The 18,321-nt window shown below is 37.1% G+C and overlaps 2 protein-coding genes across 4 annotated transcripts in view; both read right to left on the reverse strand.

Annotated features, from left to right (window-relative positions):
- The window catches only part of LOC107565380 (transmembrane protein 132D-like), a 29,455-nt gene extending 23,203 nt beyond the window's left edge, over positions 1-6,252 (reverse strand). Inside the window, exons 1-2 of the mRNA XM_016250594.1 lie at positions 5,955-6,252; positions 1,861-2,734 (exon numbers count right to left, since the gene is read on the reverse strand). Coding sequence (XP_016106080.1) covers positions 1,861-2,734; positions 5,955-5,997 — 917 coding nt within the window. The 5' untranslated portion in view covers positions 5,998-6,252. The remainder of the gene's footprint in view (positions 1-1,860; positions 2,735-5,954) is intronic.
- A 2,167-nt stretch (positions 6,253-8,419) lies between these two features.
- The window catches only part of LOC107565381 (RIMS-binding protein 2-like), a 24,938-nt gene continuing 15,036 nt past the window's right edge, over positions 8,420-18,321 (reverse strand). For 2 of the 3 annotated variants that reach the window (XM_016250596.1, XM_016250598.1), the window contains 9 exons: positions 17,167-17,295; positions 16,890-17,036; positions 16,677-16,800; positions 14,428-14,597; positions 14,179-14,347; positions 12,767-12,864; positions 12,597-12,668; positions 12,364-12,513; positions 8,420-10,057 (listed from right to left, as the gene is read on the reverse strand). In XM_016250596.1, the coding sequence (XP_016106082.1) occupies positions 9,869-10,057; positions 12,364-12,513; positions 12,597-12,668; positions 12,767-12,864; positions 14,179-14,347; positions 14,428-14,597; positions 16,677-16,800; positions 16,890-17,036; positions 17,167-17,295 (1,248 nt within the window). In that variant the 3' untranslated portion in view covers positions 8,420-9,868. The remainder of the gene's footprint in view (positions 10,058-12,363; positions 12,514-12,596; positions 12,669-12,766; positions 12,865-14,178; positions 14,348-14,427; positions 14,598-16,676; positions 16,801-16,889; positions 17,037-17,166; positions 17,296-18,321) is intronic. The other variant, XM_016250595.1, reaches the window with a different exon arrangement.

Raw genomic sequence — 18,321 nt, forward strand, 5'->3', positions numbered from 1 at the left:
ATATATATGAATTCTGCGTGGTATATAATAAATGTAAATAAGTTATTTTCTAAATTAACAGGTTTTTTTTCTAATGCACTGCACAAGTCACAGGGCACTTTATAATTTGTCATGTCTAGTGGGTGTGTGAACTAGTCTATATAGTCCAGGCAGCCTTCAGCTGAAATAACTTTCCGGTGAAAAGAGAGCATATCTCTGAAGGGTTGAAGACTTCACTAATTTTCAATCAGTGTGTGGATTATCTATCATAACCTCAGGGGTCTGGACTCAATCTCGGAGAGAGTAGTGAAGTGGGGCAGAGATTTTTCCCTGGATAAAATCAATCTCTTTGGGATACCAGCCTTCACATCACTTTACTGCTAACACTGAAAGGGAATGTCCATTTGAGCCGGAGCTGGGGGCAAAGTAAACTCTATCAGAGCCAGGGTGAAGGGCTGCATGGATATTGGGGGCTAAGGTGGTATATGGAGCTCAGCTGCTGGTCAAATGTATATCTCAGATCACAAACAGGGTTCCTCAACTTCCCAAAATAATCAGCACAAATCAAAGTCTCAAATAAGTCTATCCATATTGTCCAAAGAGAGTCAAATCACTTTAGGGAATAGACAAAAATCACCAAAAAATTAAATAAATAAATAAAATTATCCCCACCCCAGATACCATCTAAATTAAACTACTCTGGGATTTTGACTATTGGCTTACAATATGGGTCAGAATACAATTTACCTCATCAGTCCTTATGGACAAACCCCCCCCCCCAGTTTCATTTGCCTTCAAAACCACTGCAAACAATCTTCTAAGAAAAAGAACAGCTTCGCCAATACAGGAGAGAACAATATCTTTGGTCAAAAACATGCCTAAATCCAATTTCAATCATTTATGTGTTCCTTTTCCATTGCTGTGGGTTGAGACTTAGAAAAACTGATTGCACTGTGTGTTTTTGTACAATAGAGCTCTTGCTGTAATATGTTCACTTCTGCCCAAAGGACTCAAGTAGTTATTAGGTATTTGTTTTCTTGCTCCATTAAGTTGATGCATTATTTATGTGGAGAGAAGCCGCACAAACAATGCAATGTTAAGAAATGAATGCTGCCAAATAATTTCCCCATTATTTTGCCATTTATGGAAGAGTGCCTTTGAAACTCCTCCAGTTGGAAAAATTAATTGAGCCGGCACAACGTTATTATATTTCGGTAATCTGTATACTGAGTGGGACCGTTACGTTCTCTCGGCTATGAAGTAGCATGACTGTAGTGTCGCGTGGCACGTACTAGTTAAATTCGCACTAAGCTTCTTGGGCGTTTGACACATCTGTTGGCTCCATGCCACACTTCTATTCCAAATGGGACGCTGTTATCTCAATCCCCAACGCACCTCCTCTTCTATCTTATTATGGCCTGACCAAAAGTCTCTTCCAGGAAAACAGTTGACATTTGTTGTGCCTTCCGAGAAAACCATATAATCCTGAACAGAGTAAATCCAATTTCTCAGCACTGCATTATGTGTACAGATTTTTTGCAGACTTTCAGATAGCAGCATGTGAAATTATTATAGCCCCGAAAGCCAGGTTAGATCTACCAGACACTTGTTTATGCCATATTTTGTAGCAATCTTATTTACTTTAAAATGCATCCACTCTCATTAAAGGGATAGTTCACCCAAAAATGAAAATATTGTTTTGGACCCCATTGACTTCTAATGTATGGCCAAACACAGTTTTTCAAAATACGTTCTTTTGTGTTAAAAACAAAGGAAGTCAAATAGGTTTGGAATGACATGACGGTGAGTAAATAATTTTTAGGTAACAATTAAAAAATAATAAGCAAAACTGGCAAATAAGAAACCATAAAATCAACCTACCTGAGTATAAAATGTTCAACTGGCGATGTGCTTGATAGGAACACATAGAAAGTGGCAGTGTCTGTGGTCTTCAGTGGTTTCGAAGACATCTGGATGATGACGGCTCCTCCGAGGCGTAATCGCATAAACGTGGGGTTTCCAGGAGGTGATCGCAGGAGGTTTACAGTCCCAATCCTCTTCATAGAGGTTCCATAGATCTGCCGTCCCAGGTCACCATGCTGTGGACCCCTTCTTATCTTGCTCTCTTGCGGGACACACTGACCACTGGGACTGGGTCTGATCTGGTAGTAAAGTTCAGCAACATTTCCTCTTTGATCACCTCTCTGCTCCCAGCTCGACCTGCCACCTCCAGGGTTGAACCAGGCTGGCTCAGGCTTCAGGTGCACCAAGCAGAAGCCACCATCTGCCGAGATGGAGCAGCTGTCCCTGACCTCCCTGGATTCCCAGAAGGCGTATGCCGTAACACAAAGGTACCCTCCTTCATTCTGTCCTGGGATGTTTTGCATCGGGCCCTCGCTCATATCCTCCCTATTACCGGTTGCATAAAACAACACATACAGGGCAGGCGTAGAAGAACGTACTTGACGGGCCAGTATAAATGGTTGGATCCTGGGGCCAGTGTGGATCATATGCAGTGGTATAGACTGCTCCAAAGACATGGGACCATAGCTGACATTGATGGCTGGCTGGCCAGTGAGTCCAGTGAGGATGAAAGGTTGCCTTTGTGCCCGCAGGCTGGAGTTGTCCATTACGTCCTGTCTGGTGTCTCTGAGGAGGAGGTAGTCTGCATTGATGATTTGATAGTTCACACTTGGAAGAACAGCGATAGGGGACAGGGATCTTGGGTCATCTGACAACTCCACAACCTTCATTCCTTGAGGACGAAACAGATTAAGCATAATAGAGCATAAATATAAGAGAGTATAAAGTATTAATGCAATTTCCAATACAGGTTGTACACGTCACATAACCTTACTGGCCCCATAGCACATTTTTCAAATTAGTGGTTTTCAACTGGTTTTGTTTCAGGGACATCAAGTAGCGACCCAACACCATTTCAATGGAATTTCAATGGTTTTATACTCTTGGCAGCCAAAAATGCACTGCACAAAAACATTGAGATTGTCTTCACTGCATTTAAGGCCATATAAAGAAGTTTGTATATTCTTATAACTTGCATAGTTTTCTTAATGGGTTTGGAGGATGATAACATATCACACAACCTGCCTACGTTGGCATGCACCTATTTAAATGAACTTGAATAAAAAAAACATAGTTTAATTGGATACATCTTTTAGGGAAAAAATGCATATAGGATATTGTCTTCACTAATTTAAAAGCACATCTATTTTACTATCCTAATTACGCATTATTAAATGGTTAGTTGCATTTTATTATTTGCATTTTATTCCTTTCTCCAACTCCAATGCATTTTTGAATCACAGCCCACTAGTTGTGAATGACTGTTCTATAGGAATCTGTACTAATAAAACCTTTCATTCCAAAACACTGCGGCAAGGTTACTTTCACAGAACATTATGCTTGGTAAATATGCTATCAAAACTGTTTTGTATGTTCTAGACAGCTATACCTCAGTGCTCTTGCTATTTCTATATTGCAGAGTTGTATTTCGGAGAAGTCATTTGCTAGATGGCGTTCCTTCCTTATTCAAAGTCAGAGTAAAAAAAAAAAAAAGATTGGTCTAAACCTGTTAGCAAAAACCCATCATTCTGTTGCCGTTTGAAACTCTCCCCAATGTGCTAGTCTATAATCTTTTCAGAAAACATTTCCATAGATGTCAAGCCCACAAATTCTTTTTGCTACTTCAATAGCACAAAACACAACATTTCCCCTCTTGGTGCTGGATGATTTGGAATAAAGCAACGCAGGGGGAGGCAAAAATAGTCAACATCACTCTGATCAGGTATACTGTGTGTCCGGACAAGCAGCTTGTCAAATCACTCATCTGGGAGAGATGCTTTAACCTTTACCTTCTGACAGGCTGCAAGGGCTACATTGCCTTCTGATTGCTAAAGTGCAGCATTGAAAAGCTGAAGGTTGATCTTGACATGCTGTGCGTTTTTGGAGGAGTTTGTCAAATGCCGATCCATGTGTCATACTGATACGTGAATGAATGTGATTGCTATTCCTAAAAGAAAATCCTTCAAGTAAGGCAACAACAACCTGAGAAAACTTGATTATATTCGTTTATATTTGAATATACATTTTAATGAAATAATGCACATATTTTGTTTGCATTAGGCCATCCCACTATACTAGCGCGCAGGTTCAAAGAAAAAATTATTTCATAGTTTTTTTATTGAATTTTCAATTGATCTGAATTTTCACACTACATTTTCTTTTAAAGCAGCACTATGTAACTTTTTCTGTGTTCAAAATTTGCTAAATGTATATAATGAGCGAGTACATCATGAATTAATCTTCCAAACCACGTTTTTGTCTTATTCCGAATCACTACGGTACACTTATAATAAGAAGTTATATTTGGACTATTGTAGCCTGGTCGGGTCGTCACCACTGTGACGTAACACATACCTGCATGAATCGCCATAGACATAAACTGCTTCATGCTCTAAAAGAACCAACACACTATATTAACAAAAATTTGTAATATAATAAACTATAAAATATTTTATCTACATGCCAAAGTGCAAAATAAAATGTTCAGTGATAAAAAAAAAGGGCTGACAAAGAAGTAACCAGAGAGAGTCGTTTCTTGCAAGGTAGTTTTGTCTGCTTGTATTTGATATTAAACACCTGATATGTGTACCTGGAATAGTTTTTTGCAGCCTCTGTAAGTAGATTATACACAACTCCCTGGACGACACTTGAAGGTGATCAACTTCCAGTTGAAAAGAGCATGTTTAAATAAGGTGAGTGAGCCCACAACAGGACATTTTAAGCATTATAAACCTGTATAGTTCTTAGAGAAGATCATTGGGAGGAAAAAATTCCATTATAGTCCTACAGAACATTGTATGAATTCATAGATAATCCTCACTTCTGTCCGTTTTAAAATCTTCATTTATGTTTTAGGTATACTTAGTCAAACTAATATTTTTAGAAATATTTTTAAACTGATACTTTATGTTTGAGCTTTAATTTCCAGTCTGTTAAATCAGGTTATCTCTGCCTATCAAGCTACACTTTGCTAATCAATGTGATGATTTGTCCTACTGGCATCCTATTGATGTATACAAAAGCATACAGTCAAATAAACAATATATTTGCATCTCAGACTAGGGATCTCATGTGTGAAAGTGATGTTTCAAAGTAGGTTAATGGCTGAGCCCAAGGGTAAAAATGGACTACTGTCTGTGCAGTGTCTAAGAACATTAGGCCAAACGTGACTGAGTTTGCACAGCTCAAACTAGGACTGAGCCTCTGCACTGATGTCAAGCCTATTTGTCAGACTCTCTCATTTTTAAATTGTTGCTTTTGGCATTACTAAAAACTCCACAGCATATCATTTCCAAATTAGGAGCTTTCCAAGTATGGTTTTATTCCATGCGATTCAAGACGATTTGAGAAAAATCCCCTCCTCTCAGTTTCACTATTAAAAACCTTAGCATAGGCTTCAAAACAACCGTGATAAAGTTTTAATTCCACAATTAAATAATCAACTTTAAGTAATAACTAAGCAGCTATTTGCATTCTGCAAGTAATTATATAAGCAAATTGCAATTAAATCTATATTTACTTTGTATGCAAAACAATATTAATAGCCATATGAATCCAAAGAAACATTTATATTAATGATGGTTGCTTAATCACATACAAAATGTTACTTCCAATAAAGTTCACAACTCAGGTTACAATTTAAATATGCAAATAACTGATAATTAATGCAAACATTTTCACAGGTCTTTCAGCTCATACACTCATACAGTAGATTCTGAAATCATTCATGATAAATGATAAGACATGGCTATTTGTGGCCAAACGACTGCAATAAAGTCCATCTCTACCCGGATAGTCTGATGCAAGATATTATTAAATTATTAAGAAGTGATATTAAATTATATAGAAATCTCCAACAGCAGGAAATGACGGATATGAGAGGAATGTCTTACCTTCAGCACAGGATAGGCACAACGCTATAACCATCAGCAACATTGTGCTTGTTTGTACAAACAAGCCCAAACTGGAGCCTAAATTACTTTATTCCTCTAATGCATTCCTTAAAAAATAACAGCAAAAAACAAGAAAAAATAATAATGAAGTGAGCTTTAAAATAAATGTACAAATCAAAGAATGAAAGTGAACGTGGTGCCCTCACATGACATTAAAAGTCAAATCAGTTGTCATGGCAGACAACGGACTCAAACTTGATCACTTATGAGTAGCAAAATGCACAAACTTAAAAAAAAAATACAGGTTGAAGTTAAAACTAAGCGCTGACACGATTCACGTGCTGCTGTTTCTGGACCTCACGTTCATCTGAGTCTGAACGATTAGATGTCACAAGCATAATCCTCAGCAAATGAAATACATGTGCGCTTTATGTTGTCCTGAAGCCCCTCAATCTTGCCTGTCACTGTCATGTGGACAGACAACCTGCAATACCAGTGATATTAACTTAAAAGATGACCCTTGAACGAGAGTCAGAAGATTTCAACCAACTAACAGTCTCTGCAATGTGAACTTATGAAAAACCGTGCAGGGATATAAGTAAAACTTGTCAACCGTTTCATGGTAATACTATGGTTGTGTAAATGTAAAAGATCCAAGTATAAAATCTGAGGTATAAGGCAAAAAATATTTAAATAGTATTTTATTACTTGAACTTTGTGTTCAACTAGGCTATAGTTGAAGTTATATTAAGTAGCTTACAAACACTTCAGTGGCTTCAGAGTGCTGCGGTGTAGCGCGCAAGCGTCCCCTGTTGACAGACAAGCAAAAACTAATTTCTCTGGAAATAGTTACACACAGAAAAACTGGACATTTACAAAAAAGACAGGCCAGCGTGACAAAAAACTTACAGTTCGCTTTGAGTTGTTCATCAAAATAAAGGATAAGTGCTCTTTTGCAAAATGTGGCGAGGCTAGTTCATTCTTTTTACTCCAGTGAAAGTAAATTTATGTAGCCTATGTTGTGGGGATGACACCTCAGAAGCGGATAAACTAGACAATTATAATCTTAGAATGTGCTACTTTATTCTTTTTAAAGTAGATCATTATAAGACACAGCAATCACAATATCTACAAATAATCACCAGGTCTGCTGCCCAGTTGGAACCCATCATTAAATGTGATAAATGTGGCTCTTGGAATATGTTGACAGAGTTGAGAAAAGTGCACCCTTCATCCACAACACAGAAATATTAATTCACTCACCTTACCCATGATGCCTTAAGTGAGAAGTACCAAGATACTGAGGTCACTGCTGCCATCTACTGGGTTGTCTCTATATTTATTGTGGAGTTTTCTGTTGGGAGACATGCTATGTGATTTGCCAAGACAATTTCAAGTCTGATCTTGAAAAATATCACATTTATTTTCATAGAAAATGTATATTTTACACAGTTCTACACATGCACAGCCACACAATAGTCCATATCAGTAAATATAGACCAACAAGTACTTTTTTCTCGTTAATTCACAGAACAAGCACAGAATTGCAGTTTTGAGCATCTTTTCTTGAAGACACCATGGAGAACACTTACACTGTAGAATATTAAATCTTAAAGCACTAAAAAAGTCTGAAAATCTGTAAATTAAGTATAAACATTTATAAATTATCTACAAATGGTGTACAAAAGAGTAACCGAGAAATGAATTATAACATCCAGTCACAAACGAACACTTGGGATTTATGATAATAATAGAGATATTTCTGTTAAATGAAAATATATGTAATCTCTTTTTTTCTTTTGGCAAAATGATGTTGCAAGCTATACAGGCAGCTGAACATTTCATACATTCCTTTTTGGCTATCCAACCAATTTTTTATTATTAGAACCCTCCATGTTTTTCATCTACAACAAATAAACTCCATTCGCCCCAATTTTTTATTAAAATGCTTAAATATAGTATACTTTTATTATAATCTTTTTTAAAGATTAAAAAAAAATCAAGCACACACAGTATTTACCCTGGATCAAACCATTCAAGAGTGCAATCTAAATCCAACTGGCCACATTATTGTGAGATGCCACCAAATGTTGGCTCAACCTCGCATTTCCAGTTGCAGAGGCAAGATGTTAATGCAAGAGATTTTGCCCCTTATGTAAACTACTAGATTATAGCTTGAGACAACTGAGCTATCATAGGTAGTTTTGCCTGAGGGTATTGCTTAACCTGTATTTTGGTAGCTGAGAATATGCATTATAAAGTCCTCAGCAAAGAGACTATCACAAGGAGTTTGATTCTACCATAGCAAGCAAAGACCTCAGGAAAAACAGCCAATGATTACAGCAGCAAGGATATGTCATTTAAGCCTATAGATGATGTTCTCATAACCAGCCATGACCCATTCATGTAAACCGGTGTTAAAAGGGTTGTTTACCCAAAAATGAAAGTGTCGTTCTAACCTGTATGATTTCTTTCTTCTGTGAAACATAAAAGAAGATAGGCCTATTTTGAAGAATGTTGAAATCTGAACAGTTTTCCATTGTACGGACTAAAGAGAGAGAGTGAGAGCAATTTCTCAAAATATCTTCTATGTTCCACAGAATAAAGAAAGTCATAGAGTTTTGGAATGACGTTAGGGTGGGTAGCCTAAATAATGACAAATTTCATTTTTGCATGAAAATCCGTTTATACAGAACGCATTCTTGTGTTTAAAATGGAATTGCAAAGAACACAGTGTTTCTATGCGTGTAGTCAAACTACTTTTGCTTTTTAAAAACAAACGAGAATGTTGATAAAGAGTGTCAAATCTCAGTCTTTCGCATGTTTACATTGAAAAACTATATAAAAAAAAACATTTCAAAAATGCATTCTATGTAAACCGGCCCTTAGAAAGTGAAATTCGAGGAGACACCTAGACACCATCTTTGCTTAAATATTTCTTTTTCTGAAGACGACACCACCCTTATTGAAAGGAACAGGAAACAACTTGTAATTAGCAGCACATCACATTATCACAAAAGAACAACATTTTTCCTTTTTCAGTTGTAAGGGGTTGCACGAACATGGATGCAGAGGGGAGACACACACACGAGCCATTCACCAAAACACAACGAATTGTGCATTGAAAGGCAAACACAGAAACTTTTCATTGTATTTTTATAACTTCGGAGTCATTCTCGTGATAAACGCAGGAAAGGGAGCTCTTAGAGCAAGCAAAAGGGAGGATACTTGGCAAAGACTGATGTATAGAGACATCAGATGTAATATACTGTACTTACTGAGTTTAAATGAAGGCCACAGCAATGTTTAAAAGGATTTGCTCATAGACTGTTCTGGTCAGTTATGCCATTTTGCACCTTGCGCATCTTTCTATGGAAATACTTCTTTTGATTGTGGTCTTTTTGTTTCGGACTAATGCACTTAATATGGTCTGGAGTTTTTTTTATCATTTACTGCTATTTGACTGACAACGTCAGACCATATTTAAAGTGCTTTTTTAACTGTTTTTATAACCAAGTGCTATACCAGACTTTAAAATCTATGAGATTAAATATTTCATTCCAAATCCAGCACTTTGATTTGAAATGTGGAAATTATAATTGAAGGAATTCTTTAAATATTAATAATATCTCTTTGTCCTCTACATGCTTTCATTCTGACAGCCAATTAGCAAGCTCACTGACACATGAGTGACATCTTTATATATGTCATTCCTTTTCATCTGGATATTAGATTTTCAGAATATGCACGTGGCATGTTAATGTGAAAGCTGTTTAGATTTAATTTTTTGTGTGTGTGTGAGAGAGAAAAAAAATCACCGTAGACTTTTCTGAAACACTGGGGATTGGTGGTTTCCCTTTTGAGAGAGAAATCTGTATGCTGTTGTAGCCATATGAATTTGAAATCAATCTCTTTTACTTTGAGAACTTTTGGAGCAGTTTCTTCCCCTTAGAGAGCAGTCCTTTTTTCTTTTTAGATGCCAGGTCTCGTGGACCCCTGGCAGGGCTCAGCGGCCTGACTGGGCCAACGGGAAGCAAAGGACGCACAGTGGGAGAGGCGGGTCTTCCAGGGGCCGGAGCTGGCACTGAACTTTCCACAGGCACCTAATGAAACATCCACGGGGAAGGGAAAATTGTGGGATATTATACAGCAAGACTATATTTTGCCTTATTATCTGCCTTCTTCATACATAACATTCCAGCTTATGTTCTGAGGTTTAAAACAAATGATCTCAGACTAGAAGAGTGCCAAGAAAGTAAGAGCAAAAATGATATTACTACTCACAGATTGGATCTTTAGAGAAAAGGCAGATAATATGGTTGGTTCCTGAATTAACTCGACTGTTTTATTACATTTCTTCTTGCCTGCTAATACAGATATGAAATGTGAAAACATTCCTTCATTTAATTTGTGTTTGAATTGTTGGAAACCTCAAAGGGTGAGGGGATTTTATATTGTAAAACAGCATCAAAATAGACAGCACAAGGACTCCACACAGCACGGGAACCAACTGCAGATACCATACAAGTCTAATGCACTGGCACATTAAGCATTTTTTATTTTATTTTTTAAAGATAGAAAACTAAATAAATTTGAAAAAGAATCATTTGAATTAATAAACATTAATAAAGGGATAATAAAGAAAGTTCAACCAAAAATGAAAATTTGCTCACTATCAGGCCATTCAAGATGTACAGTAGTTGAGTTTGTTCCTTGATCAGATTCAGAGTCCAAACAGCTGATAAAAGCATCACAATAATCCACAAGTAATCCACATGACTCCAGTCCATCAATTAATTTCAAAAGCTGTGTATTTGTAAGAAACAAATCCATCATTAAGGCATTTTAACTTTAAACTTCACTTCTGGCCATAATCCACAGTAACGTTTCCTCCAGTGAAAAAGTCCATCCCCTGTTGTCTTCTCACAGCAAAATCCACAGACATATTTGTTTAGAACTATTTAGGACTGTTTTCGTGTGTAAATGGTGCTTGATCTGTGCATATTTCTCTCCTGATTCAGACAAGATTACCTTTTCACTGGAGGAAGCAATATTATGAATAGAGGACTCATACTGTATTTTACCCGAATGAAAGTTAGTTCATAGAATGGACTCATGTGGATTACTTGTGTATTATTATGCTTTTATCAGCTGTTTGGACTATCATTATGATGGCACCCATTCACTTTAGGGAATTTCCTTCAAATCTGTTACAGTGAAGAAACAAATTCTTCTACATCTTGGATGGCCAGAGGGTGAGTAAATACATTTTCAGCTGGAGGTGAACTATTCCTTTAAGAAGAAAAATCTAAAACAAAATGTATCTTTAGACGACAACAGATCATTCTTATTCAACTAATCCTACATCCCAATGATATAATTTTCCCATAAAAATGCATTCAAAAATTGCATAAAGGCTGCGTATAAAATCCCATGCATGAGACTGATCACTGGTATCGCCAGTTGCTCAATTTACCTAGCAAGACACAAGTCTGCTAGGACAGGAAATGAACAATATTCCTACACTTTTTTTCTTTTTTTGGCAAAGCCGGTGGGGAAAAAAGGAAATTAGAATGCAGCAACATCATAAAAAAATAAAATAAAATAAAAATTATGAGGAGAAAAAAACACCACCACCACATACACAAAAACAAACATATGTATTCACTAAATGTCCACTAGCAAAAATACATATTTGTTTTAGTTTTTCATTTATTTCGATTTATTGTAATTACATCATGAATTATATTATTTTAGTCTCTCAGAAAGAGATGGAATGAGTAATAAATCTTCTGCTAGTTTATAGGATCTAAAAAAAAAATAGAGTTTTTGGACAATGTGCAATATACAAAAAGAAACAAAGCCTCCTTTGAAATACAACATTTGGGGTAATGTAGTTTACTTTTATATAAAAGCTACAGGTCTGTTCTGGGAAAAAACAGGCATGCGTCAACTACAAACTAGTTTCCAAATCAGTCTTTTAACAGGGTCACAAATCACGAGCCACAGACCCTATGGACTTCACAAAGCACTTTGACTAATGCAAACAGCTTCACTTAAGTAGGGTTTTGTGTTTCAGTGCAAAAATGCTTTATGCTTAATTCGTAGTCCGGTGCAGGAACGGAATTTGGCCTTTTCCACAGTCCTCTGGCGACCCTCTACGAACATTCGCTTTCTTAACAGAGTCACGTTCGTACCTGTCTCTCTATGCTCTCAAAAAGGCTCTGTTTGCAGTGGGCTTTGCTTCTCCCTTTCCTAGAGCAAGAAAGGTTGGACTGGAAATCACCACCACGGTCACATAACGAAAAAACAAACAAGCACAAGAAAACACAGAGACGGCGAGTGGACCGAAACTCAAACGGAGGATGAATGGACACAGGGCCTAGCGCTGAGAACGGCGATGATGTACCCGTTTGGTCTCTGGGCGCAGTGTCGGTACCAGATTGGGCTCGTCCTGACCGCGGTGGGAGGGAGTGTCCGTCAGATAGACCTCCACGTCATCAGGCACTTCTTCGAGAAAATTGGATGGAACCAAGCCCCGATGTCCATTAAGCTCACCCTGAAAGACAAAAAACAAAACACAATAGTGCTGCAGGCTCAGAATAAAGCAGCGTGAGCGGTCAACACAACAATGAGACTTACATAATAGAAGCCGTCTTCATCTATATCCCCAAAAACAGCAATGATATCACCAGCACAGAATGTCAGTTCAGCCTGCCACAGAAAGCACATAATCAGCAACTCTACAGACATGCCTATGCAGCAGATTGAGAACCTGTGAGTGTATAAATATATGCGAGTGCGTTTAACACCTCAACATCCACATTTGGTGAGCTCTCTCTGGGGTCGTAGTCATACAGGGCAACCATTCGTCTTGTGGCCACTGGGTTGCGACCTCTCCTATTTTGTTCTGTTGAAGGAGAGAGAATCAGTTCTTCTGTGAGAGAGGCAGGCTATGTTCAAAACAAGATTTGATTGATTGGCATGGTCTAGATAGTTGCTATGCATTCTATGTATTCAAACAAAGTAAAAAACTAACTTTTTTTGTAAGCAACACATAAATCAGAGCTATTTCATATATACTATCATTGTATCTCATTTGGGGTCAGTACGTTTTTTTTTTTTAATTTTTATAAATATAAAGTTTTTAGGCTCATTCACATCAAGGACGATAATTATGACATTTTAAAAATCTAATTGTAAAATAATAGAGAAGGCAGATAGCTATACAACAATAACAAAAGGGAGGATAGATATCATTGGAATCACTTTCACATAAGGGTGGGCAATATACCGGTAGATGCGATTAACCAGTAGAAATTTGTCAGCCAGTAGAGATTTTTGACTATTTGTCTCTATCGCAGTTACACACTCATTGTGATGTTGATGTGCTACGTGGTCAGGAAAACTTATCGTTTGTATGCGTTTTTATGCATTACGGTTTAAAAACAAGTGATCTTAAGCCATTGAAACACAATTAACAGCGAAAGAGAACTAATTTCCCTATATGCACGCTGTCTGAGAACCGTTTCTGAGTGCTGTTAAGAGAGGTACGCCGTGCGCGTATGTAAAGACGGTGCTCACAGAGTTATTTTTGGTGCTTTATAGGCCTTGAACGGTTAAATACACACTTTTATGTGTAAAAATGCCTGTTTTTGCAAGTATCCCTGTAAACAGCAAACAGCTGAGAAAGAAAACACATGTTTAACAGTATATTGGATCAGGGCAGTTCTTAAAGTGACAGTAGTCTAATTTTCCTGCTGTCTGCCATTCATGTTAATCATACAACAAAAGAGAGAAGATTTCTCACTGCTCTGGACTTAATCACTTTTGTAACATTAGTAAGAACTATATATTTAATTTACACAGTGAAGAATATGCAGTGTTTTTATACGTTTGATTACTTTATAAAATGTATGTAGCATTTATTTATTACTTATTTATTTGTTCTACTGTAGTTTTTTTGTCCTATTCCATGTCATTAGTTTCTTATTCTTATTTAATCGCTGACAGTTTACTTGTCTTCAGTGAGCTTGAGTTTTTTTTTATTATTTATGCTAGTATTTTTGTCATGTTGAATTATGAAATTTCTATGATATCAACATTTTTGCTATTATAAAGACCTTATTTAAAGCAAAAAAAACAATATCATGATATATATATATATATATATATATATATATATATTGTTACAGTGAAATAAAATTACATGGAAAACACCTACCTATTCTGTCTACAGGAGTGTTGAGAGGGAGGAATCCCTGTTTCATGAGCTGCTCCATAGTTTCATCATCCTCTGCACGGATTTCCGACACCATGTTACAGGGAATAAGTCCAGACCTGCCCCGGATCTCCCCATGATAAAAACCATCATTATCCTTATCCCCATACACCTTAAACACACAGACAGAAGGCTGCAGAAACAATGGGCGGGCCATTTAACAACAGATCATTAACTCCAACTGAGCGGTACCTTGATTATCTGTCCCTCTTTAAAAGGGAGCTCCTCATCAGCTGCATCAGGGTTAGGGGACATGGAGAGAGGGTCATAGTCGAAGAGCGCCACGAAGATTCGAAACTGATCCTCCTGCTCAGACTCATCATAGTATGGGGGAGAGCGGCGGCTTCGGTCCCGGTATCCATCTAAAATGAAAAAGATGGGTAAAAACCAAGATGTCTAATAGGCAGGAATAATTGGCACCATGATACCCCTTACATGGATAGCTGGATAGCCAAGTCCTGCAGTGTAATATTTTTACATAATCATTTTTATAATTATTGTATATTTACTATAAATGCTGCTTCTATTAATTGAGGGATTACATGTAAAAAAAAATATATATATAAAAGTTAAGTATATATAAAAAAGTCACTCATGCGCACCAAGGCTGCATTTATTTGATCACAACCAATAAAATTGCTTCATATTATTATAATTAAAACTGTTTTCTATTTTATTAGGCCGATATATTTAAAAATTAAATGTATTCATTCCTGTGATGCAAAACTGAACTATTAGCAGCCATTAATCCAGTCTTCAATGTCACATGATCCTTCAGAAATCATGCTGATTTGGTGTTCAAGAAACATTTCTTATTATTATCAATGTTGAAAATAGTTCTACTGCTTAATATTTTTCATTTTAAACTGTGATAAAATTTATTTTTCATTTGAAATTGAAATCTTTAGTAACATATATCTTTAATGTCACTTCTGTTCAATTTAATGCATCATTGCTAAACAAAGTATACATTTCTTTCTTTCAAAAAAATCACATATTAATATATACTGTACAAATTTTATGTTATTTGATGTTATTTAGATATTGTCAACTACCCAAAAATGGCTGTCCACTTGTCCTGGAATAAAACAAATACAATATGCATGTCTTTAAAGTTCAAGCATTCAAGACTTTTTAAAGATGGGCATACAAACATCCAAAGAATTAACAGCATACATGTTCTCATCTCTGTATGTTACAATAGACTATATGAATAAGCATGCAATTCAGTCCAATGGAGTGAAATTCCTCTCCATACTTGCACAATCCATTTATTTGCCAAACACATCTTGGGTGGGTTGAAGAAAACAGACATTTCTTACAGTAATATGATGGTTATGATGTGTGTCGCTGTTTGTGTTTGCCAGTGTGTGTGTGGGTGTATGGTGATTGGGAGTTAAACACCCATATGGCAGCCAATTACAGATGAGCAGCAAGCCAAACATGAAGCTCCTGACAGGCGCACACACAGACAGACAGAGAGAGAGGGAGAAGAAGAGGGGGAGCACACGCAGTCTGAGCTACTGTAACCATGCAGAGATCTGGATCCGAGAAAGACCCATCAGATGGGGCACATTAGCCCCGGATAAAACTACACCTGTTTTATTTTGTCCCTGCTGCAACTACGAAGCTGTGCTTGAATGTGACTCCAACATGCCCAATGTGCATTCCACACAGTTGCCTTTGCAGTTGATGCCAAGGAACGGTTTGCGTTCTCTTCCTGGTCAACCGTTACCTTCATACATATTCGGTGGCATTCGTTCGGTATGAGATGCCGCCCTTTAACTTTCACCATTCAGTCATGCATGGCCAAAGTAAAAGTATGATTGTGGTCAGGTTGAAAAAGAGGAGAGGTTTGGCAGGCATCCATTGGTGGGGCAGTGCAAAGGGGGAGGAGCATTCTCTGTGCAAACATGTTGCTATAGGTGCTATCTTACAGCACCGCTTCCAACACAAGCTTCCATCTCGGTGCAGTCCAGTGCAGTTTCATGCGTTTGGCCATTTTCTTTCTCCTCAGACCTCACTCTAAATGCACGTACCATAAGGAGGCCTGCGTCCCCCGTGCCTTCGGGAGGACCATGTCCTGTGTCGCGCTACACTGCCATAGTAAACATCCTCCTTGACGGGAGAGAGGTTCCCTTCACTGTTACTCTCAGTGGTTATCTCTGAGGGAAACACCAATCAGAGAGTCGTTATACCATACGAAGGCTGTTCTGCATCAACCTGCCCAGGCTGAAGAAGCCTAACTACTCTGGCATTTAATCGATTTAAAGATTCAAAGAGGGTTATAATGATCGAAAGCAACAGGATATGGTTATGGTTGGAACACACAGTGGCGGTCTGGCACACATTGACAAGCTAATGAACAGTTCAAACAGAGAAAATGTGGAGCAGGAGGACAGACAGGCCCTGAACGCAAGTCTCAGACTCCTGTCTCTTACTGGGAGAGCACTGACCAATGGATGGGACCGTGAGGGGTTGGCGCTGAGGGTGAGGACCTCTGTGAGATGGCTTCCGGTATGATTCCCGATCCAGCTGACTCGAAGATGGAGTGCTGCCTCCGGTCTTGAATCGGGAAGAAACCAAACTAGTTAAAGCCATACAAACCAAGATGTCATTGGCATATTGTGAGATGTCTTCCATTTTTGGAATACCTTGAGTGCATTGTGGGAGTTTCGTCGCCTGCCTTCTTCATGCTGCATTTCAGAATACAACTCCTCCTCGTCCTCTTCTATGATGTCCGAGAGGTCCGAGCCTCGACTGCTCTCTGTATGATACTCTTCGCTGTGACTGTAATGAGACTGTGAAATGCAGACTGTGAGGAAAAAAACAAAAACATAAGCAAATACAACACACCCTAAACATTCAATGCTGACATTTGCCTCTTATGCCTGTTGTTGTATGGTAAGGCAATCACTTCAACTGCCATACCTGCCTGCCCAGCTCTGAGCCCCTGAGGAAGTCATCCACAGATGCTCCTCTTCTGTGTGCCTGATAGCTTTCCTCATCCTCTTCCTCATCTGAATTTTGAGAGTGAAAGCCCTGGCTTCTCCTCTCCATCTAAATATATTAAAGTACTTTCAGAAGTCTTAATAAAGAAATCTGACAGTTATGCTGAGGACAAGATAGCTAATCTTCTGTATGTTCATTAACTTTTTAAAAGAGTTCTCATTTGCACGTATTAACCCTAGAATGCAAAAAGGGTCAAAACTGACCCGATAGGGTGTTATTATGATAATTTTTTCAATAAAATAATTTGAATAATTTGTATTTCTTATAAATGTTGTATGTAAGCCTCAGCAAAAATTGTGCATATTTGTTATTCATAGTTTCAAAAAAACTACTCCTAGTCTTTGAAAAGGGGGACAGAATGACATGTATATGTTTCCTATGAAATTCTAACTCGCAATAATAATAATAATAATTAATCAATAATTCTTTATCAAAATGTTGTTTCTGTTCACAAAATTAACTAAAAATAAAATAATGATATATTAATTTATAGATTTTCTAAATAATCTATAAATAAAATAAACTATAAATAAAAAGTCAGCAAATTCTCACTTAAACACATTAGTTTTAGTTATTATAATGTTAGATTTAATTTGTTTTAGAGTATATATACAGTACATGAAAAAGAACAATTGAACATTACTGAAACATTTAAGCATGTATGATCAAATTAATAATTCTGTAAGTGTATAATCTTAAATAATTTAAAAGGATAGTTCATCCAAAAAAGAAGAAGAAGAAGAAGAAGAAAATACTGTCATCATTTAATCATCCTCGTGGAGTTTCAAATGCATTAGACTTTGGTTAATCTTCTAAAAAACTTAAGATATGTTTAATGAAACCTGAGAGGTTTCTGTACCTCCATTCAAAGTCCAGGTACCCAAAACATAAAATATCCACATAGATCTTAAAGTTGTTGTAAAATGAATCCATATGTATTGAGTGCTTTAATCTTGTGAAGAGATATGATAGCTTTATATGATGAATTTTCTTTTATAAAGAAAACAATAAAAAGAATATATATATATATATATATATATATATATATATATATATATATATATATATATATAT

Source organism: Sinocyclocheilus grahami, unplaced genomic scaffold, assembly GCF_001515645.1.
Source record: "Sinocyclocheilus grahami isolate Dianchi unplaced genomic scaffold, SAMN03320097.WGS_v1.1 scaffold998.1, whole genome shotgun sequence".
NCBI lineage: Eukaryota > Metazoa > Chordata > Actinopteri > Cypriniformes > Cyprinidae > Sinocyclocheilus > Sinocyclocheilus grahami.